Raw genomic sequence first — 25,136 nt, forward strand, 5'->3', positions numbered from 1 at the left:
AATAATTCGGAAGATTGTATGTCAATCCTCGGTTATGTTATGATTATTGCAAAGCAGTACTGAGAGGTGTACTTTGTGCATTGAACATGGTGGGAGGCAATTTGAACAGTATTTGTAAGTACAATAAAGACTGTCAAGTCACCTAGCTTATTTTCTTTTATATCTTGACATATTGGGAAAAGCTACTTTGCGCTTACCCTTTCTTCATTCCACCATTTCATTCATTTCTCATCATCGCTGTCTCCTTTAGCCTATTTTAAGCGTTATGCAACCACGCACAACATATTCTATCTTTAAAAAATATTTGATAAAATAGAACCACATTTCGATATTAAAATACGATTTGCTAATGTTTTATGAGACATATTTACTAACTCGCTACTGTTCACTTACAAAAATTACAAAAAATACCTCACATCTCGGCATTTGACAGTCATATCTGTCTTGAAATACTTATATTCGTAACTGTTTTACCCGTTGTTTATCAAAATGGAAGCTAAACGATTACGAAATTAGAGCTTTAGTTGGAGACTGCGGTGGCTCACTGGTAGAGCGTTCACCTCTGGTGCATAGGGTCCTTGGTTCGATCCCAGTTCGGCCAAGTGAACTTTGTGGTTGACAAACACCGTGTGCGTGGGTTTTCTTGGAGTTCCCCCGTTTTCTCCCACTTTCTTCATTCCACCATGTCATTCATTTCTCATCATCGCTGTCTCCTTCAACCTAGCCGGCATAAGTGTGGGACGTAAAACTTAAAGATTTTATACCTTTAGTTGACGAAAAAGACCTCTCTAATGAGGATGTTGGTGCATCAGATAAAGATCCAGTAATGATAAGTCAAGCGGATCAAGTTGTGAATCAGAATCGGACAATGAGGAACATATAGAGTCTGTCAAACGCAACGTGAAATACATTTTGAGTGGCATCGAACATTAAATGTCTGATGTTACTTAAAATTGTACGTGACTTTGATCCTGACATGAACAAACTTCAGTATGATAAAAAAAAAATAAAAAAAAAAGCCAATTACATCCATCTAAAGTTTGATCGTGTCAAGTGTCCGTTATTTAAATTTTAGAAGTGTACCAAATAATTTTTCTTTCAAATTTATGTTTTATGGTAAAATTATGTAAATCTAAGTACCTGTAAACATGTAAATCCCCCCCCCCAAATGGAAAAAGAACCAGCAGAGAAATAATTGAAATAATGTAACTGATTTCCCCATCCCCATAAAATTAATAAGTAATAAAACTTTCTTACAGGCCATTAGTTTCAGTGTATTTTCGAACACCCTGTTGGTCCGACAGCATGCTTAACTGGCTTCAGTTGTGAGCCAACGGCGCGGAATAGGTCCCTAAAATCAATATTATAGTGCTGGTCCCATGGGACCAACGTGGTGCAGTGGGAAAGTTCGATTTTGGGCCCACCGGCCCAACATGGCAGTCAACGTGTCAATAAGAGTGACGAGTTCCAAAGGTTAATCGTTAGAAAATATAAATGTGTTACCAAATGTGCTCAAACTTGGACATGTTTCTAATTGTACTTTCTATACTAATTTGAGAATGATGAATCCAGGGGAACTAATTTTAAAGTCGCCTATAAGGTGCCTAGAAACGTAATCTCAAACTTGGATATAAATAAACATAAATATCCTAGCTTCAATGCAGATTTTCTAATGTCTCCATGGACGGGTGATTTTGAAAGTAATCCCTTTGGATTCATAATCTTCAAATTAGTCTAAAAAGAGCAATCAGAAATTTTTCCAAGTGTGTTCACTTTTTACCAGCCACATGATCGTTAGTTCTTTAAAATATTAGTAAACAGAAAAAATTACTGAGTCTTTACAATATACTTATAAGAAGAAAAAGAAGAAGAATCACTTTCTGTATTGATTTGGTATCTCGCCACACAGGATGGCAATAGTGGTATGTCAACACTTAGAAGTGCGGAACTTCGTAACCATGGCAACTATCTTAGGAGAGGAGAATCGTTTGTGGGAAGCAAAATGAATTGAGAAGAAAGCAAGGGAGAGGGAAAGATAGACAGACAGAGAGATATAGAGAGAGAATTTGTGCAAAAGAATTCTGACCAACCGACACAAGTTTACCGCTTGTGTCGTCAATTACGTCTTTGGACAAAAGCTTTCTGACATTGTCATCCTTCGGCTGTTGAAGGATTTCTCTGATCTCTCCTGGTGACGAGGAAACAGGAAAGATGGAAGAAAAGGTATCAATTTTTTTTTACCTTATCTCTCATTCTCTTTCTCTCTCTCTCATGTATGTGGGAGAGGGATACAAGAGAATGGAGAGGATATCTCTGTAAGAAGGTTGAAACTGAGTTTTTCAAGGAAGACGGTAGAACCACTTCAAAAGACTCCACAATCCCTCTCGAAGAAGGGACGAAGACATCAAGAACATCGCGTATCTACAAATCTAACTAATTAGAGGCTTATGTGCAAAGGAGCTGAAAAAAACATCTCTCGAGGATTTCCCAAGGAGAGGACTAGTCACAAAATAATCGCCAAAGATCAGAATCCAGCTTCTTGAACACGTTTTGCATGATGTTTGAATGTAAGACCCGTTAATTTGAGTTTTGGAGAACTGGAGGAATAATTCTTTTGGTCTGCTTTGAAATAGAACTTTCTCAACTATCAGAAGCATCCTTAAAGGAGAAGGTCCCAGTACTTGGCAGGATCAAATCAAACTAACTGAAGACACTTTGAACTTTCTTCTTGCGACTCCCTCCTTGGAAAGTTAGTGTCTTGTTAGTGTTGCTGGTTTCCTCCTTGATCGAAGTACAAGACGCTCAATATTTTCGTCCATCGTCAAAGAAATGAGACAGGGATTCCAATCCACCAAATTGCAAAGAACTTTGAAGTGATTTTGCTCCCGAGTTTCAGAAGCAAGAAAAGGAAGCTACCAACAAAGAGGAGGAGCACATTTCAGGTAGAAACTCAACTTGATTCCAACGATAGAAGCAAGAGATGGTCTTCTCTCCTTTGACCACTTTTATAACTGAAGAACAAATTCATCCTTAAGAGGCTTAATCACTGCGAAATTAAAATACCGCTAATTTTACAAAAATTATGTGATATCTTCAAATAGATAAAAGATAATCGAAATGTGGAACAAGAGCGCTCTAGACAATATTGTTTTGCATGGGATACCGTTATCACTAATCACTCAGTATTATAGGTCTCCGTTTGCAACCATTCACAATCGCAAAAAAATTGTCGATTTTCTAAATGACTGAAAATCGAAAGCAGATAAGTGAGTCATGATAACTGTATTTTATGTAAAAATAATATTGTCTAGCGAGCTCTTGTTTCACTTTTCCATTATCTTTTATCTATTTGAAGATATCACATAATTACTGTAAAATTAGCGTTATTTTAATTTCGCCGTGATGGGGTCTCTTAAGTTCTTGTACAACTCAGGGGCATTATTTAAGGAGGAGCAGAAGTTGGCAACAGTATAACGAACATACTAATGAAAATCGAGAGCGATACTTAATATTGGTAGTGGAGCTTCCAACCCCTCCCCCATACAAACACTGAAACGATACCCTTGACACAATTCCGTTCAAAATTAGGTTCTCATGGATTCTTTCTTGCCAACAGTTGTCCAGTAAATTCTAACCAGATTACTTCCTTGTGTTGAAGTACGTTACAAACTGAAGTAAGTTCAACTGTTCATATGTCACTAAGACAATTAGAATTTTGACTACAAACCCATTTTCATAGATGGTGTTACCATAAAGGAAAGGGGGAAAAAAGAAGGAATGTCACAAAACTGTATTTTCTTTTGCCCTTTTCTTTGGACATTGTTATATCTACGCATGTAAGGCATATACAGTCGAATAGTACCAAGAGTCATCAACAGATAGGGCAAAGCAGCCGTTAACACATTGATCGCCATATGTATCACAGGTGATACACACGGCGTGTTCCGCCTACGCTTCGTGTATCATTTTTGATGCACAACGTTCTTTTCATTGCCACGTGTATATGATCTCATACACATGCTGGTATATTTAGCACATCTTACCTGTAGTCAGGGCGCTGGAAAATCATATTGCAGCAGTAATTTCGGCGTCAGTTGAATACTTTTCTTGAAGTGTATTCCGCCCGCGCTTCGTATATCATTTCTGATACACATCAACTTGGCGCTGACAGTAAAATTTACAAAAAATACTCTGACGATCAATGTGTTAAAGCATACACAAGGACATTCCTTGTTTTTTCCCCTTACACTTCAATTTAACGTCGAGAGTTATGTTCAATTTGTTATAGTATTGATAAATTTGATTTCTTAAACTGTTCATTTTACTGACTTCTTTTCAATTGAACTAGAAAATGAGAGAAAGTCTCTGTCTCTGTCAATTTTGAATGCTATGTCATCCCAACATGATCTTAGTTTCATTTAGGGAAAGGAGTAAAATGTTAATTATATTGGCTAAAGCTAGGGTTGCCATAATTTTTTGATCCAAAATACGGACAAGCCCTAAAATAATGACCCATCAAAGATACGGTGCCCAAACACAGAACAAATATTTTAAAATTTCTTATCTAAAATCACCTTTATCACACAATTGTTTACTGTAATCCTTAAAATATTATTGGAAGCTAACATGTTTCATATTTTCTTCACTAACACAAATATAATAAATCATGCCATTAAATTACTTATATCAAATCTGAGCAAAAGAACCCTGGAATGGACACTTTTTAAAAACATAATCTATTCTATTAATAGTAACTAAAATATAGATTATATGATGAAAACACAACAGTTCGTACAAAATGCTGACATATGGCAACCCTAGCTAAAGCTGACAATATAATGAAGAGTATTCCAATTACGAAGTGACTACAAATGTATCGTTAAAGTAAATTACAGAAATATTAATATTATTTGGTTTGTTTTGAGTTACCAGTTGTGGTCGTACAGACTTAATTTATCATGTACGAAGTGTGTTAGAGAAACAATGAGACTGCTAACACTGTACATGAACTGACAGCGCTGCTGGCTCCACCTGGAGTTAAGTTAACCGTTGCCGTTGACTCAGTACAAGTTTGAACATGCTGCAGTTGCTACACGATTGTTAAGAGCGTATGCAGTGAAGTTGTATTTTTGAGGTGCGTTACGAAAATTAACCGGCAAAAGTTTGAGGAACATTGTTCCATCAAATTGTGCGTAAAGCTTGGCGAACCCGATACTGTGACTTACGGGAAGTTACCAAGGGTTCATGGAGAACATTGCCTATCCAGGGCACACAAATAGAAGACGAACTTAATGCGGGAAGATCTTGAACCTCAAAAACGGATGACAATGTGGAAAGAGTGAATGAAGTCTCCTGTGAGATCAGATCGTCGATTGACGGTGAGAGTGATCAGTAGTGAGTTAAATTTGAACTTATTTACGGTTCATCAAATTTTAATACAGGATACGAACATGACAAAAGGGTGGCACGTTTGCGACCAGGCATGGGACGCACCAGGACAACGCCCCATGTCACATGGCAGTTTCCATATATGATTTTTTTTTGCACAAAAAAGCATCCCTATGGTTCCTCAGCCCCTATTTGCCAAACCTCAGTTCCTGTGACTTCTTTTTATTCCCTTTGCTCAAAAACTACTTGAAAGGAGGACATTTTGGTACTTTGGATAATATTCAGAAGAGCGTAACCGACGAACTGAAAAGTATTCTGGCAAAAGGCTTTCAGTACTGCTATAAAGAATGAAAACAACACCTCCATTGACGTGTAGCAGCCCAAGAGAACTATTTTGAAGAGATAAGTTTGACTTGTAAAAACAATAAAATTTATCATTAAAAAAAGAATGAATCTCATTGCTTTTCTAACACACCTCGCATGAAGTATGATGTCTCTTTTAGAGGGGAAATTTTTAACTATCTACTTAAAGAAGCGTTCCGTAATTTGGCTCGTGTGGGTATGAAAAATGCTGGATACCTCTCTCAGGACGGATGACCACAAAGATCCAAAGCTAGATAAAATCTCCAAATTACAGTGATAACATATGACTCCCTAGTCTCCAGATGCGTCTTCCAATTAGTAATTACGGTGAAGGAAGCAAGGTTGTTCCTTGGTTACTACTTGTCAGAATATGTTAACTGTTCTGAAATATTGAATAAATTTCATATCACAGAGTTTACTATTTTTTAAAAAAATAAATGAACTCGTCTTGCATCGACGTACGTACTCTTCAGACACGGATTAATGCGCCTTCACTTCCGTTTCAGCATATTCATGATTCCAACAAGCGAGAGCGTTCGATGTTAAAAATTTCACGACAAATCATAGGGTAACGTTGCATTATTTCACGTTGTTTTTCACACTATCTAATCATAGATTTATAAATCAATATCTGACGTCATTCCAGCATCACGACATGAATATGTTCGGTGGCATTCCACACGTCTTTCCATCGGTCACGCAGGTACATAAGTTTTTTTTTTTAATTTAAAATACAAGTAACTAACTGCTGGTGTAAAATATTATGTACTTACCGGTGGATGATGCCTTGTGAATGCATATGAACCATCGCGGATATCAGCTGGCGTCCAAAACGACGGGCTGTCCCTTCCTTGAGTCTTCCGTTCTCTTGAATTCTGATGTAGTTGCACAGATCACCACCTCCAGCGTATTCCATCACCAGATAGTACATATGATCGGACTGGAAAATAAAAAAATAAGAAATTCAAAAAAGATCACGTCCTAAGCTGATGTTGCTTTGCATACTACCTACTACGTTCGTTAATTGTCCACATCTATAAGACTTCCCATTTTCACTGGATGACCTTTGATACATCATAACATAAACAAGCATTTACGTGCTTTGATATTGAACATATGCTCTTAAGAGATTTTTCTTCTTGATAAAAAACGAAATAATGTATATGCGCACGAAGTTAACTTGCGAATAAAGACATTACAACAATCTCTTCTTTTTTTCTAAAATCTTAAGACCAGTTTCTCGCATCTTTCATCCTCGCTAAATTATGCCAATGTGGACAGAAAAAAAAAAATTACTAGTTCCACACTCTAAACTTTAATTTCCAATAATGAATTCCATCCATGGTGATTGAATTCTGGTAATTACCTCATAATCGTGGCTCAATACTTTGAGACGAGCCGACAAATCTTGGAAGGACTAAGTCGGAGCTATTTTGTTATTTATAACGTCCATTATCTATAAGTTACAGTATAAGGAAGGACATTATTGATTAGGTGTACAACATGCCGTTATGAACAATTTTTATACTTAATGACGCTAATTGGTTTGACTCTTAACGGAAAGCCAACATCACCGAGTCGTATCATCAAAGTAAGTTTAGTTCCACTAGATCAAATACTTCTTACACTCCTAAATATTCATAGAAAAAATATATCTGGTTAGATCAAAAAGAAGCAGAAATACAATGCAAAAACTTTTTTTTAAAAAAAAGAATTGAAGGACATTTTACAAAAAACATCCATATCCATATTGTACAATGCTGTCTTTTAGAGTGGAGCTAAAAATGATACATGGGAAATTTTGCATTTTCCCAATCACCATTTATTATGAAAATAGACCTACTTCTTATATACAATAGCAATAATGATTACAGTTGAAATATAAATTCTGCAATATTTGGTGGGTTTTGTTGGTAAGTTTATGGGAATCTAGAGATCAACCGTCTTAAGGTCACAGGATCCAAGACTCTTGTGGTCAAGGAGTGTGTAGGTACCTATCAAAGACCGAGTGTCATCGAGAGGGGGATAAAACTCAAAGAGCAGGTGTCCTAGAGAGTAGTGGGGTGTATTGCAGAGACTAGACGCCCTAGCAAAACGAACTCTCAGAGACTAGGTATTGTAGAGAGGAGGATAAAACTGAGAGTCCAGGCGTCCTAGAGAGTAGAGAGGTGTATTGCAGAGACTAGACGCCCTAGCAAAAGGAACTCTCAGAGACCAGGTGCCCTAGAGACGAGGATAAATCTCAGGAACTAGACGTCCTAGAAAGTGGTGCGATATTTGCAGAGACTAGACGTCCTAGCAAAAGGAACTCTCAGATACTAGGTGCCCTAGATAGGAGAATAAAACTCAGAGTCCAGGCGTCGTAGAGAGTAGTGAGGTGTTTGCAGAGACTAGACGCCCTAGCAAAACGAACTCTCAGAGACTAGGTATTGTAGAGAAAAGGATAAAACTGAGAGTCCAGGCGTCCTAGAGAGTAGTGAAGTGTATTGCAGAGACTAGACGCCCTAGCAAAAGGAACTCTCAGAGACTAGGTGCCCTAGATAGGAGAATAAAACTGAGAGTCCAGACGTCGTAGAGAGTAGTGAGGTGTTTGCAGAGACTAGACGCCCTAGCAAAAGGAACTCTCAGAGACTAGGTGCCCTAGAGAGAAGAATAAAACTGAGAGTCCAAACGTCGTAGAGAGTAGTGAGGTGTTTGCAGAGACTAGACGCCCTAGCAAAAGGAACTCTCAAGACTAGGTGCCCTAGAGAGGAGAATAAAACTGAGAGTCCAAGCGTCGTAGAGAGTAGTGAGGTGTTTGCAGAGACTAGACGCCCTAGTAAAAGGATCTCTCAGAGACCAGGTTTTGTAGAGAGAAGGATAAAACTGAGAGTCCAGGCGTTGTAGAGAGTAGTGAGGATAAATGATTTCTTAGAGATCAGGCGTCCTTGAGAGTGATAAGGATAAAGGAGCTCTCAGAGACCATACTTTGTAGAGAGAGAAAGTGATGATCAATCGGGTGAAGATTGATGCCTTCTATGGTGTTTCGGCTACTTTTATCCAGTAATGTTGCTAATTGATTAATCTTCGTCACTTGACGATCGTTGACGATGGTTGAGGACGTCTTCTTCATGGTTGTCGTCCGAAGTTGTTTACAACCAGTATGTGGTGTTGGGAGCACGTGTAAACCTTCCAATATATGTAAGTAGAATTATTTATTATCTTTAACTGACCTCAATAGTTGAAACAGGCTGCCTTGTTATGAAACCCGATATACTCATATATTTGAGGGTTTTATAAATACATTTTTCGGACTGGCGTGAATCCAGTGCACTTGGCCGGTGGACAAATCATAATGTAAGATCAACTCTTACTATGTAATCTGTTCCCCACCACACCATTTCACCTTTAAAAGACGTGACAGTATCTGAATATTTATATATATTTTTAAATATTGTTTTTACACCAACAATTATTGGGTCGATGCGTAAGTTCGTTCGGTTTTCTTTCGGGATGGCAACAATGTGGCGTGAAGCGATTGTTTATCGTTATTTCGTTGTTTTACCGTAGTTTGGAGTTTGGGTGTTGTGAAACACAGGTTTTCTTGATTGTGAATGTATTATGGTATATATTTTCTGAAAGGGGGTGGTTATCGGGCTCAAGTCCCCGAAATACTTTGTTATATGCAAAACTTCATTATAATTTGTCGGCACTCAAAAGGAAAAGTGCTTATTCACATGTTGTGCATAGCCCCCCTTCCCGAAACAAAATTCTAAATACGGCACTGATTTCAGACAAACTAATATGGAATGTCAAGTTGAGAAAAGTGATCATTTCCGTCACGTTTTACTCTTCGAGTTTAATCGAGGATCCAGTGCAGCAGAAGCAGAGAGAACAATTTCTGTAATGTACTAGAATGAAGCAATTGCTAAAAGAAGAACACAGAAAATCTTCTCTTGACCAATGGCTAAAAGATTTCTTTCAGTCTAAACCAAAATAATTATACAGGCGAGGCATTGAACTGCTACCTGAACGTTGGCCGAAGGTCATAGACAGTGGAGGTAAACATATCACTGAGTGATTGTGAGTTAATGTGAGTAACAGCAAAATATATGCAATGTATTGAAACACTCGTAGAATATGTTAATATTATGTCTATGTTGTATTTGTATTTGAATTAACATAACAGCAGAGTAAAAATCAAATCTAAAATATAAGAACCGCACGAACTTATGCATCGACCCAATATCACATAAAACATTCCTCATTTACAGGTAATTGAAATGATATTGATAAACGATACTTAATGTTATTTTTCAGATTTAACCTATTAATAATATTCAAGATCACGCATTATTTATTTATTTTTGTCATCGCAGAGCTCAGTAGATACGGTATGTTTTCATATGATTTTTATAGTAAAGTAACAGAATCCCTCTGCATTTCAGTGAATACTAGCCAAGACGTTAATGAAAAATTTGTTCTAATTTACTTGGTACAATCACTTTGATTTACTATATAAAACTCTTATATCACCAAAGGTGGTACGTAATTCCGTTTGTGTTTGTTAGAATTTAATTCATGATTGCTATAATAGCATATGCTTGCATTAGAGAATGGATAGAAGTGACGTATGGTACGTGTAGGTCAGACAGAAGTTTGGAGTTGACTTGAAGTTTCTTATTTTTAAATTTTACTATTTGTAGTCATTTGGCCTTTTGATTTTATTTATTTTTATGTTGAATTCTTGATCATAAACTCTTTTTTTCTGAAATTAAATGTTGTCATGTTAGTTAGTATTACAATTATTTGATATAATATACACTATTACAACTCTTTTTTATATAATAATAATAATAATAATAATAATAATAATAATAATAATAATAATAATAATAATAATAATAATAATAATAATAATAATAATAACAGAATATAACTCAATTAATGCAAAGTAACCAACAAAAAAAATTTAAAAAAACCTAAAACGTTAGAGCCAGGCCTGTGATGCTCTGTGGAATGTAGTGTAAAATTCTGCTAAAGCAAACAGAAGGTAAAGCAATTACACACAGAAGTAGTTTTCTTCCACAACCAGTTTTATTACAAAAATTTCCTGAAATAAAACAGTATAATATAGTTCCACTATATAAGTATAAAGTTCACTAATACTTAAGGTAAGTATGTCTCTCAAGGTCTAGGCAGCCAAGAGAAGGACTCCTCACAAAGCACTGCTACAAGCTGAGTGTGACGTAGGATTCTCAATACTCCACTGCAGGGAAAGAGAGATTGGAGTCCCGCAGAGCTCCACAGCAGTAAGAGGGGTGGTTTGTTGCTAGGAATCTCTTGAAGTTCCACTGCAACTAAGAGAAGGAGTAAGTTCCCAACAGAGCTCCGCTGCAAGCTAAGTGAGAAAGGAAACCTCAGAGCTCCACTGCAAGCTAAGTGAGAAAGGAAACCTCAGAGCTCCACTGCAAGCTAAGTGAGAAAGGAAACCTCAGAGCTCCACTGCAAGCTAAGTGAGAAAGGAAACCTCAGAGCTCCACTGAAGCTAAGTGAGAAAGGAAACCTCAGAGCTCCACTGCAAGCTAAGTGAGAAAGGAAACCTCAGAGCTCCACTGCAAGCTAAGTGAGAAAGGAAACCTCAGAGCTCCACTGCAAGCTAAGTGAGAAAGGAAACCTCAGAGCTCTACTGCAAGCTAAGTGAGAAAGGAAACCTCAGAGCTCTACTGCAAGCTAAGTGAGAAAGGAAACCTCAGAGCTCCACTGCTAGGGATGCGTTCGAGTCGAGTCGAGACAGAATTTTCCTGACAAAATTCGAGTCGAGACACAGCTCTTCCAATAGAAAAAAATATATTTTTCGAGTCGAGACATCACTTTTACAGCACATTTTCGAGACGAGACAGTCTCAAATCTTGTCTCGTGCGCATCCCTATCCACTGCAAGCTAAGAGAGGAAGTTAACCAGCTGAAACTGATACCAGTTGTGGTGATCCTGAAGTTTTATAGCTGCTACTGTGTAGCGGTGGCGCTGATGTTCTTCTTCCATCACGTGGTGAGTGGTGGCGCTGATTTCTGTCGTCTGCTTGTTATAGTAATTTTTAGTAAATGCAAGTGGTGTTCTTTATAAATAAAATCATATATTGATTGTATATAAATAGAACCACGTGTGAAATATTACAATAGTTTTATTTAATGCGAGAGTTTGAACTACTACCAGAGTCTTTAATTACAATTTTGATGCCGTAATTTTATATATTAGCTAATTGTTGGTCAAAGCATTCGATTCGGCTGCAAATTGTCTGCATGCCATTTGTGAACATCAGATAGAGTGTAAAGCAGCTAGCGACAACCACTACCTTGACTTTGAACGAATAGAACTTGAAATTACAAACAAACAGACACAAGTCTTTCGTTTATAATAAGAATTCAGAAGAAGTAAACATTTTCGCCTAGATATTTATGCAACCCGCAACTCCTTAATGTATTGAAGTGGGTGTTAGCGTTACTCACAGACTGCTTTATAATATAACGGGGACCGCGGTGGCTCAGTGGTAGAGCGTTCACCTCTGGTGCTTGGGGTCCCTTGTTCGATCCCAGCCCCCGTCAAAGTGAACTTTGTGGTGGACAAACACCGTGTGCGTGGGTTTTCTCGGGGTTCTCCCGTTTCCTCCCACTTTCTTCATTCCACCATTTTCATTCATCACTCATCATCACCGTCTCCTTTAGCCTAACCGGCGTAACCATGGGACGTAAAACTCAAAGATTTCATTTCATTTCATAATATAACGGTCAATAGAAATGATTGAATATAGAAACAAAGTTTAATTTTACTGTGCTGGAATGCGAATTACATTTGTATTTCGTGTATGTGTGTGTAAAAATATACAGAGTTTCTTAAAAGTACCCTGACAAAGTGTAAGAGGGAAAACCGTCTCCAAATAGGATGTTTTCAATCTAAACTGAAGGATTTTTTAAAATTTTATTTAGACGTGTCGTCTCGGGTTACACTCTTTTTGCGCACAATGTTAAATGAAAATGCAACGTTACCATTTACCTGGACCCACAACATAAGTGATTGAAGTTACTGTCTTTTATGTTAACATGTCGATGGCTAGACCCCATTTCAAACAGCAATTTCATTCACTTATGTTGTGGGCAGAGCCGTAGCTAAGGGGGGGCCAGCGGGGCGCCCGCCCCGGGCGCTGATAGCAAGGGGGCGCCGAACGAACAAGGAGAAAGAAAAAGTGGTGTTGGACATGATTAAAGATGAGTCGCCCCCAGAAAGTATTAGTGCCCTATTGGATGAATATTGCTGTCGGTTATCATTGAAATACGTAGATTTCTTAAAAATTTTCTTGCTCGCTTCGCTCGCAATCCAAGAGTTTGAATAAGTCACAACAAGTTTTTACTTATTACTTAAAGAGTTATTATAGATGATTTCTTAATGACATGTGGTATACAAGGCGCCGAGTAATGACTTATAGTGTACGCAGGAGCATTTGCAAAATCCGAAACGAGCAAAGTCGTGTTCGGTGTTTTGACAGTGATGAGGTTGCTCAGTTCGAAACGTTTTTCTACCCAATCGGATTAATCACGAAACACAGTGGGGCCAAAGCACTGAATTCTTGACAAAAATAAGAATTCGCAATATGAAGCAGAGCACTGAAAAAAAACCAATTAGTTCAGTGTGTGCAGTTGCTACAATAATATTATTTCGACATTATTTAATCAAAAACATAGAGTTTTACATCATAAAAGGAAATATTCTTTATATTCGCGCCTAAATTATATAACAGATTATATGATTGGCATAAAGAAACGCATGGGCAATATGCTTTGATTTGCCAATTTATGATTGGCTTACATTCTTACCCATGAAAGGAAAAAGTGTACTTATTCATTTTACAACTGAAGAGTAATAAAATTGAAGAAACGTTCTTGCTCCTCAAAATTATTTCAAAGTTGTGGAGGATTCGTTATGACAATGAGGATGCAAGGACGCTTCAATGCATAAAAATTATCTCATTACAAGTTCTCGATATGAATATATTATCAGATATATTAAATATATGATTTACAAACATCAGTAACTTGTTCAGGTTGTTTCATATATTGCATCGTGCATTACGTGAGCTCATTTCAGGGCTTGATTGGAACACTTCTGTGCACGCGTCACAGAAAATAAAAAATAAAATAAAATAAATAAATAAATAAAATAAAAAATAAAAATACTGAATTGATCAACATGATTTTCAATATGGTTCTACCTTATGGTCCATAGATTGTTTAGCAAACATTGGCGTTTCAAAATGTCGCCACCATTAATCAAATATGTTTGACTAGAGTTTAGTTCTGTTGGTGAATGCCAGAAAAATATGACTAGATGTTGGAATCAAGATGGGTCCTGGGGACGAAGCCCCAACGAGGCCTGGGGGCAAAATTACCAGAATCGACCTATATTCAACCTTGTCACTGCGTACATGTGGAACACACGTCTAGTAACCTAACACTTATTCTCACATTCATCCCAAATCAATTCAAAAGCAGCATTGCATCCAGAAGGCGGTTTTCCTCAAACATTTTCATGCGCTATTTTTCCAAAAAGTGCAAATATGTGCAGGTTTACTCTTTGCATACAGTAAGAACAATGTTTTCGCTACGGGCATATTAAAAACTCACAGACATATTATGCCATATTTTCTACTAAAATGCCATATTTTCTACTATCGTTTGACCATAGTTTATATGCTTTCAGTACCACAGCATTTTCCAAATATGATATTAAGTAGGAGATTATCATAGGAATATGATAATGATATTAGCATCATTCCAAATATGATTATTGACTACGCACCACATCAACATTCTAAATATATGATATAAAACGATACATACATGTCGGTTGTGTCACCATGTTTACCAGCCACTGAATTCTACACGTAATGGAGGAATAGTCGCATTCAAAATCAATTTCCTATTTTCTGTCACTAAGCAGCGCCTCTTCGACTTCAGCGGATAACCAAATTTACACGTCCCATGAGTTCATTGTAAACTGCTATCACTTCTTTTTCTGCACACTATCTTATGTGTAGACTATTAAGGTTTCATTACAACAAATTATATCGAGTCAATCTTTTACTTCATTCTTCGAGTTTTTGCTAAGAATTGCCTAGTTTGGTCCCACTGTGCGACGGTGAGAATGAAGGTATGAAAGTGAGAAGAGTGAAGAGACACATTCAAACTGCTGTTTGCGCGGGAATATTAAAAAAAAAAGTAAACGAGGGGAACAATAACATTTTCGAACTTCAACAGAATAGGGGCTTAAGGGATCAGAACTTAGCCCAACGAAGTTCGACTTGCTGACACTTATCACTACCAATGATTTATTTTTAAATTTCGTTGACATATCAAATGCTTCCAATTTGGAGGAATTTATTAGGGTAATTTTTTCATCAAGTTTTTGTATCGCCAGCATATTATTTTGTGCATACGTGTCTAGTTGTGTGATGTTTTTATCTATCTACGTACATACAAAACATAAGTACACACACTCTTTATATATGTACGTGTTTGTGTATTTTAATATGTTAATTAATAATAAGTATCTTAAATTCGGAACTTTCATTCATTAAGAAATTAAGTAATTACTATAATTTCAGACATATGTAGTAGCCAAAGTATATTTTGGATTTTAAGTACAAAAATTGAACATATTGTTCACCACCATCGATCAATACTTAGAAATTCACAAAGAAGGCTCCTTCTGAATTTCCATTACATTTTACAAAATATTTCTTACCGTAAAAAAATCGAAATTAAAATGCTATTGATGTGGTCACATAGAGAATAAAATTTAAAATTTTACATTTATTACTGGAAATTAATACTGTCACCCATTTCGAACAATTTAAAAGCACATAGTTTTTAATGTATTAAAATTTCATTTCTTATCGATAGTATGAAACGTTGTAAATAGTAGTAACTCTTCATAACTGTTCTCCTAGTGAATCTGTATACAACCAAAGATAGTTTTGTCAAGTTTAACAAAAAGTCCAAAATAAGACTCTTCTTGAAAAAGGATACATAATGATCGTTTTTGGTTCCTGCAATGGTCTTCCAAGAAGATTAATAAAAATTCAGTGTACCATAACAACAAAAGCTGCTTTTCTGATATATATATATATATATATATATATATATATATATATATATATATATATATATATATATATATATATATATATATATATATATATATATCATAATTATTGGTAAGGTGAGTGTAAGGGGCGCCGAATTCTACTTCGCCCCGGGCGCCGAAATCTCTAGCTACGGCTCTGGTTGTGGGTACAGGAATTGGCAACGTTGCATTTTCATTTAACACTGGGCGCATAAAGAGTGTACAGTCGAAACGGCTCGTCCGATTTTTTTTTAAAAAAATCCTTCACTTTAGATAGAAAACATCATATTTGGAAATGATTTTTCTTTTTACATTTTGTTTTAACTGTAGTAATAACCGAGTTACCCTATGTCAGGGACTTTTGAGACAGCTTGTATATCTGAATCATCAGAGATGCTGCTTGAAGACAGAATTGCATGCTATTCGTAGGAATAACACTGCTTTGTGTACACTTGTTTTTAGATGATGGCACATATTGTTTGTGGTTTGTCAAAGTATTTAATTTTTACCTTATTTTATTTAATTCTACCTTTTAGTTTAATTTTAGCTACTTTTTAGTTTATGTTTAAGCTATTTTTAGTTTAATTTTTAGCTACTTTTTATTTTAATGTTTAGCTATTTTTGATTTAATTTTTAGCTGTTTATAGAGTATTAAATTTTTAGCTATTTGTAGAGTATTAAATTTTTACCTAATTTCTAATTTAATTTTAGCTACTTTATATTTTAATTTTGAGCTATTTTTAGTTTAATTTTTAGCTACTTTTTAGTTTAATTTTTAGCTATTTTAGTTTGTTTTTTTAGTTATTTTTAGTTTAATTTTTAGCTATTGTTGGCCGAGCAGTTCTTTTCGTTGGAGTTCCTTTGTTGATCACTCTGTGGTGATTCAGCTGATCGTTAAGAGTTTCATCAATGATCGTCACCATACGCTAACCATTAGAGAGGAGATAAAGGTTGATTGATGATCGTCTGACCTAAGTCTGGAGTTGGCTTGAGATTTTCTTAATTCTTAGAATTTGTGGTTATATGCTACTTTGAATTCACTACTTTTTTTTTTTTTTTTTTTAACTTGGGTTTTTATATGAAAGTAAATGTTGACTGATGGCTTGTATCAACAATTCTTCATAATTACCACACGTCACATTGTGAGTTTAGAATTTTAAGGTACGGAATTTATAATTATGAAAAGATTAGAACGTTCATGGGACGTATCTGAAAAGAAGGAATTTTTGGTACATAAAGTTGCAGTAGCAACGTCTGCAATCGTCCACTAATGTTACCCACGAGACCAGAAAATTCGAGATAAGGAACATGAAAATTCTCGTCTCGTTTACGAGTCGAGACCAGAAATTTCACGAATCTGTTGCGCAACACCCGAGTTTTACATCTCAAAAACTGCTTTGGTGTAACAAGATTCATGGTAACAGTTTGAAATTGATAAAACGATTGTACGAACATAATGAAAATCATTTATCAACGTTTAAAGATATGCAAGTTATTACAAAATGTACTCCAATAATAAAAAAATGTTTAATTATTGTTATATCACACTCTTCCTGGACCTGTCGTGACGTGGAAGTATCCTGACAACTTATAGATGAAATTTTTACAAAAATCAAGACTTAAATTTTGGACATAAATTTAGAAAACGAGACGAGCAAAGATTCTTTGAGAATCGAAACGAGACGAGACCAGAAAATTGTATTTCTTGTGTTGCAGGCAACACTGCCTATGACTACTAGTACACTACCAACACTTCTCTACCCTTTCTTTCATTCTGCTCCTTTTTTCTGCTGGCTCTACCTTTCCCTCTATGCCGTTCCTCCGAGTAAGCGTTGGATATGCAGGAGATACCATACATGGATGTGTGTGATTTAATCAAGCGTACTGCGATTGAGACATAATGGAAATGTCACCTCAGGAATCGAACTCGTGAGCATTTGTGTTCGACATGTTGCTTTAATTAACCCAATCATAAAGCGCACTATGTTGTGCAGTAGCATTTCCCAAGCTCTGTTCAACTGCAGGAAGACTACTGTTATTCGTCAGAACAGACCAACCTACTCTTGTCACTGTCGAAACCAAATTTATCACTTTCTTCTAATCTTCTGGGCATATACTACAAAGGTAATGTAACTCTGTATTAGAGTAAATATGATTTTCAGTCTTTCGGAACACCAGGTCTCTCAAAGAAGCCCAGATTCTGGTGACACGGACAATGATTCAGGAGATTTAAATGACTCAAGAGAACAGAGTACTTGTACCATCACTGGTTTACACATTATTATTGTTAACTTATTATTCTTGTGCACACTCTTATTACTGCTTGTATTATCATTACTCATGGTCTATTAGTCTAAGTAATCGCGGAGACGTGGTGGCTCAGTGATAGGGTGTTCATATTTGCTATGAGAAATCACTGATTTCACGCAACATCATGAGTTCGTGCTGGAGAATGTTATGTCCATGTTTTCTTCATAATTCTTCCGTTTCCTTTCACTATCTCATTCTACCAATTCACAACAATTCAATCTGGCCGCGTTGGCTTAGTGGTAGAGCGCTAACGTTTGGTGTATGGGGTCCTTGATTCGATCCCAGCTCGCACCAAGTGATTTTTTTCTGGTGGACAAACACCGTGTGTGGGGGTTTTCTCGGGGTTCTCCCGTTTCCTCCTAGTTTCTTCATTCCACCATTTCATTTATTTTTACATCATGAACTTCTCCTTTAGCCTAGCCGGCATAACGTGGGACGTAAAATTTAAAAGATTTTATTTATTTATAATAGGATTCAAATACAACTCTAAGTCATTTTACACTGAAACATTTTAACATTTTGATAACATAACAATTGAATAACATTTTGAGCTCAAGATGGTACATCACAACAGCAACATTACAAAAATAGCTTATTTATAGAGGATCTGAAAGTATACTCATTTGAAAAAACGTCTACAGTTTGTGGTGGTGGTAACTGTACTGACAATTCGATTTAGAAGAGACCTATGGACAATATTTACCCTTGCCGCTCGAGTGTAAAAGAGATCACTAGACGGTATTATTCTAGCGGCATGGGCGGCGATTAGGGGGGGCAAAGGGGGGCAGTTGCCCCCGCACTTTTTTTAAGTAACCAATTAATGTATATAGTTTCATTTGGAAATGTAACGATTTTGTATGTGTTACTGATTAATAGGAAAAAATGCTGCCATATAATATTTGCTGTTGCGTGAATACGTATTGGTTGTCTTCCCGTGGAGTAAAGAAAGCTACAGTAATTGCGTTTTAATCGCCACAGAAAATAACCCCAAAAAATAACCTATTGGAGCACAATTTCAGCATACTTTCATTTCTTTTTACAAGGGCTCGATATGTTAGTGAGCCGCTTTGAAGCTAATCGAAAGAACATTATGCAAAAAAGTAGGGCCTATTTCACAAGTTATTCTTTAATTGCACAAAAATTGACAGTTCCTAAAATGTCTTTTCTTCTTTCTAAAGTAAGGAATATCGATTAAAAAGAGCGTGATAAGAAACAACTTCTACCTTTTCCATTGTTTTGTAGTGTAATATACGAGTGAAGTGTTGTGTTTAAGGATGTACGAGTGTATATACAATAAAATTTAGTAAATTGAAGATAATTCTAGGTTTTAAGTTTATTTTGTATAACTGAAGTGTGGATTGTAAGTATTGTTGTGTTTTGATGTGTTCCAAGAAAGTGAAATCTGCACCTAATGGCAACGAACATATTTCAAGAAGTTGCAAAAGCAAATATTTCTTTAAATGTCGTAGCATATGCTTGTAGTATTTACTGTCTTTCATTTTCTAAGAGTAATAACATACATTTAATAGCATGTGTGGAATTAAATATTAAGTTTTTCATTAATCCTCAGTTTCAATATAACTTTTGCAAAACAAGCATCATTATTCATTACTATGATTAATATTATCCTTTCTATTTATTTGTTTTGCAAATATATTAAATAATCTGATCACACAATTTTCCAGACAGAATTTTAAGATGTTCATGAGCAAGGAATCAAATCTCTTCTTACACTTTCGTTGTTTAAGAGTACAAAGGGCTAGTATCTACTTGCGTTGTTCTTCTCAATTTACTTAATAAACTATTATATACGATATACGGTATTTTAACTGAAAATATAGTATCCTATTAGTTATACAACCTTTCGTCAAACAAAATGTTAGAAACAGCCAGGAAAACTAACATTTATATACAAATATTCAGATCATGTCTTGCCCCCTCACTTTTAACGTCCAACCGCCGCCACTGCTAGCGGGTACGCAAAAATTGATCTGACTTAATAACTGTTCACATGATATATGGCCATTTACAATTTTATGCAGAAATGCTAGGTCGGAAATTTAGTTTCTCACTAGGTGAGGTTTGATATTGAGGGAATTTATAACGTCATTTGTTGGAAGTGTTCGGAGGTGAAGTACTCGGTAGGATACAATAGTTAAAAAGAAATTAATTACAGAATTTAATTCTCTTTAAAATAAGTAGGGTAGGCCATAGACCAGATAGGAGAACAGTACTCAAGTGGGAGCAACATATGACTTGCAGAACAAACTTAAGGAATTAGGATTTTTTTTTTAATAACTCAATCATATTTAGTGTTTCAGGTGATATGAAACGAGACTGCAAACAAGGTTATCTCGTCTCATCTTGCAAGCTTTGTAGAATTCTTTCTCGTCTACTTTCGATTCTCGGAAAAAAATTTTCGTCTCGTCTCGTTCAGTGAATTTATGAATAAAATGTAAATGCTTTGATTTTCTTCTTTATTTCATCTAGAGTTTATGAGAATCCTTTCGCATCACGGGAGGTACGTGAAGGGTGTGATAAAATGACTTGCGTATCTTTAAATGCTGATAAACTCTCTTAACCCTTTGGGGATTTTATGGTACAATTTGTGCCATACGCGTTTTTCATGGTACATTGCGTTATTTCTCTTCTATTTGAGCTTTTTCGTCCGGTTTTTTTTTTCAAGTCCAGAGGCATTGTAGAAGACATTACGGATGGTTTCACACCTTCCTGTGTCGAGACATAGGAGGTGATGACGTCATAATTCTAAAATATATTTTTTCATTTATTAAGCCTATGTTCAATATTTTTTGGCGGGCTTATTTTTGCACGTAGAAGATAGAAATTTTGCTCAAACATTCAGTCCACCGAGTAATATTTACCAGATTTTTTTCAGATTTGTGAGTTAAAACAAGGGGGGGGACCAGAGGGGCAAAGGGTTGAAAAAAGGGATATTTTTACCCCCAAAATCCCCCTTTTCGGGATTTTCCCGCCTTATATACATGATGGAGACACGTGAGTCATATCGTCTGAAAGGCAATTTTATTCTGAAGAGAATGATGGGCGAAACATGACCCTAGGGTAATTAGGGATGTATCAGGAAATTTTTTAAAAATATCCCTCTGTATAGGGTAATATGGTACATTGTCGGTATATATATTTTTTGGCGGGCTTACTTTTGTACCTAGAAGATTGAAATTGTGCATAAACATTCAGCCTACCTAGTAGTATTTATCAGATTTTTTTAAGATCTCTGCGTTAAAACAGGGGGGTCCAGAGGGGCTAAAAATTGAAAAAAGGGATATTTTTACCCAAAAAATCCCGTTTTTTCGTCATTTTCCCGCCTTAGATACATGATGGAGACACGTGATACATACCGTCTGAAAGGCAGTTCTATTCTGAAGAGAATGATGTGCAAACCATGATCCTAGGTTAATTAGGAATGTCTCAGTAATTTTTTTCCCTGAGATCATAGTGTATTGTGGTAATTTGGGGCATTGTGGGAATTCATAATAAAATTTCTCCCGCCCTTAGTATTCAAGATAGAAACTTGAAATTTAGCACACACATTCAGTATACCAAGTACTATTTATCAGATTTTTTTTTAGATGGCTACGTTCACACAGGGCCGTTCCAGGGGGGCCAAAGTGCGAGAAAAAAAATCCATCCGAAAGTTTTCCCTTTGACATCATTTTTCCCGCTCCTGGTATATGGTATGAGCATGCATGTGATACCATTTGAAAGCCAGCTCTGTTCTGAAGAGAATGAGGTATGAACCATGATCCTAGGATAAATAGTGACGCTGCAGTAGCTGCTTGACTGAAAGTCTAAAAAATAGCCCAAAAAGCCGCAATCCGGAAAGGGTTAATTGTGTTCATACAATCGCTTTATACTTTTTATATACTATGAATCATGTAACACTTGTTTGAGACCTAAGTCCTCGGTAAATTAGTGTTGCGCACGAGAGTCGAGATTTTTTTAAATTTTGTCTCGTTTCTTGTTTTGAAAGCGAGACGAGACCTGAAATGTTTTTCGTCTCCTCTCGAATTTGGAAACGAACTTCCTGTTTCGTGACCAAATTAGCGGTGGACAACACCGTGTTCATATTTTCTTTTGCATTCTGTTTTTCGTACTATTACCATTCCACCAAATTCACAACTTGTGTCTTGTATAGACAAAAAAGGATACCATTATCATTTCCATTTCATCTTCACATACAATTTTTCTATTTTGATACCGTTCATCAATTGTGGTCTTTTCGCCTCCTCCCTCTCTTTCCTGCCACCATATCCTCTAGCACGTCCATCATGATACAGTTCTTTCTTAGAAAATGTCGCAACCAGTTTCTCCCCCTTTTCTCAATAATTTCTAGAATTATCCTATTCTTCATCATCATTTCTAACAACCTCTCATATACGTTTTCGCTCGACCCAACTAATTGTCTCCATCCTTCTCCACACCCGTATTTCCAAAGCTTCCAGTCGTTTTTTCTTCATTTTTGTATAGTGTTCATGTTTCTGTCTCATGTAGTAGAAACTCCAAATGGTACATTTTATGAGACTTTTATTCAAGGTTCCAGAAAATAGTATTTTTCTCTTCCTAAAGGTTTCGTTCGCCATTCCTATCCTCACTTTTACTTCACTTTCGCACTTAGTATCACCACTAACAATACTACCCAGGTATAGAAAGCTAGTCACCTGTTTTATTTTATAAAATAGATATAAGAATGGAAAATTAAACTAAAGAAAGTTTCAATAATCGTATATTCAAACCTTGGCTTGCTTGTTTTCAAATTTCTTTCTTTCTTTCTGTTTTTTCTTGTTTTAGAATTCCAAACTATGCTATACGCAAGTAATATAGGAAGGGTAGGCCTACATTTGTCTCTGTAAGCAAGTGGCTATGGTATAAAATGGGGACCTCTCTTATTTCCAAATAGAATGAACGATTTGTTGGCGATCGCTTAGGTGGTGCGAACGTGACGAAAGTGGGAAGTATTTTGGCTTTGTTGCAAGGGACAGTATTCAAGATTATAACGGCTTGCAATAGTCACGGCAAAAGGAACAGTAGTCAGAGGTAGCGAAGAGGAACAGTAGTCAGAAGAAAACCTTCAGTGAGAGGTCCCACCGAGCATTAAAGCGAAATGCCACTCAGAACCGTCGTGCAACTACGGTGCAAGTGACGAAGAAACGCAAGTGTATGACGTCTCACAGCTTCTGTCGACAGTCAACCTCGAATTACGTAACATGCATATAGGGGATCCGGTTGCACTGGTTAAACCGCTGATACGGGTCGATAACGCTTTGGGACGGCACCAATGGAGCTACAAACATGCAACATGGAGTACAGATGATTGGAAGCGTGATATTGTAGGACGAGTCTTCCTTCACATATCTGGAAACCATGGACTATTTATTTGTGGCTGATGCTTAAATAAGCAGATTATTTGCAGTGTCTCTACCTAATCGTGAATCGGCGCGCCACAATATTTTTGTTTTCAGTAGGTCCTATGTCTATTAATAATGTCGCATCATTGCCGTTGCATTAATTATGTCGCCATTTTAGAGGGCAACGTGCATTTTATGGTCCAGATGTTTCGAGGAAATAATTTCATATTCCAGGATAATAATATGCCTATTCATACAGTTAGAACTGTTGCGGTGTGGTTTGACTAACATCAGGGTGGGATTGAACATCTCCCCAGGTCCGGTCATTCTCCGAACCTGGACATAATTAAACATCTGTGGTCCATTTTGGATACATGAACCCGCCCAGATTTCTGCCTTCATCCTTACTCACGGAACTGAATGATGCAGTGCACGCAGAATTATGTAATACTCCACTTGCTACCTCATTCAAGACCTTCACGACTAAATTTCACGTCGAATCAGAGCTGTTTTGAGGGCAAAAATGGACCAGTGTCATATTAATCTGGTAAATTCCACTTTTTTTTTCTAGGTGTTTCCATTAAATTGTTAAGTATCTGGAGATTTAGTGTAGAAGAAACAGGTTCCATCTTCTCCCTTCATCCTCCAGTCACAGAAGAAGCAGGTTCCATCTCCTCCTCTAACCATCTAGTCATAGAAGAAACAGGCTCCATCTCCTCCCCTAACATCTAGTCATAGAAGAAATAGGTTTCACCTATTTCCCTAACCATCTAGTCAAGGCTCCATCTCCTCCCCTAACCATCTAGTCATAGAAGAAATAGGTTCCATCTTCTCCCTTCACCCTCCAGTCATAGAAGGAACAGGCTCCATCTCCTCCCCTAACCACCTAGTCATAGAAGAAACAGGTTCCAACTCCTCTCCTAACCCTCCAGTGTTAGAAGAAACAAACTCGGTTTGACCTGGGCGTTATCAATATAGTTAGTTAGTTAGTCTGTTAGTCAGGACTTCTTCCTTTAAATATAAAGATTTACTGGTAGCTGGCAACATTGAGGAGCTTCAAAGACTGTTGTGTTGCATACCGTGTTGATTCTTTACTACTCCATAACATGAACCTACAAAGAAGAAAAAGAAGAGAAAGAAAAAAACTAATTTTACTAAAGAAGCTACCTGAAGTGTCCAGTTCACCCACGTGCCTGACCTCTGACCCTTCTGAAAACCACTGCTTAAATTTATAGCTTCGTTCTTCCTCTCTCTCTCTCTCTCTCTCTTAGTTACTACTGAAACAAACTTTTTTTCCCCCCTGGTTCTTAATACCCGTCACTACAGATTAAAACTTGTTTGCTGAAGATATTAAAGAGGTACACGTTTGTCAACACACTTTCATGTAACGCCATGACGCAGGGTACAAGAGTGGAGTCAAATTGAAAATGAAAATTTCTAAGCCTTCTTCTTCATGCTATATACCGCTTATGGTATTACGTTTGGAATTAAGTTCTACGAAGTTGTTGTCACATGACATGGTTACACGAAAAG

The 25,136-nt window shown here is 36.6% G+C and overlaps 1 protein-coding gene across 1 annotated transcript in view; it reads right to left on the reverse strand.

The window, feature by feature from the left end:
- LOC145687985 (uncharacterized) overlaps window positions 1-25,136 on the reverse strand; it is a 550,882-nt gene that overhangs the window by 473,103 nt on the left and 52,643 nt on the right. Inside the window, exon 3 of the mRNA XM_081762058.1 lies at window positions 6,525-6,691. Within this exon, the coding sequence (XP_081618184.1) occupies window positions 6,525-6,691 (167 nt within the window). The remainder of the gene's footprint in view (window positions 1-6,524; window positions 6,692-25,136) is intronic.

Source organism: Thermobia domestica, chromosome 1, assembly GCF_964235325.1.
Source record: "Thermobia domestica chromosome 1, izTheDome1.hap1.1, whole genome shotgun sequence".
Classification (NCBI taxonomy): domain Eukaryota; kingdom Metazoa; phylum Arthropoda; class Insecta; order Zygentoma; family Lepismatidae; genus Thermobia; species Thermobia domestica.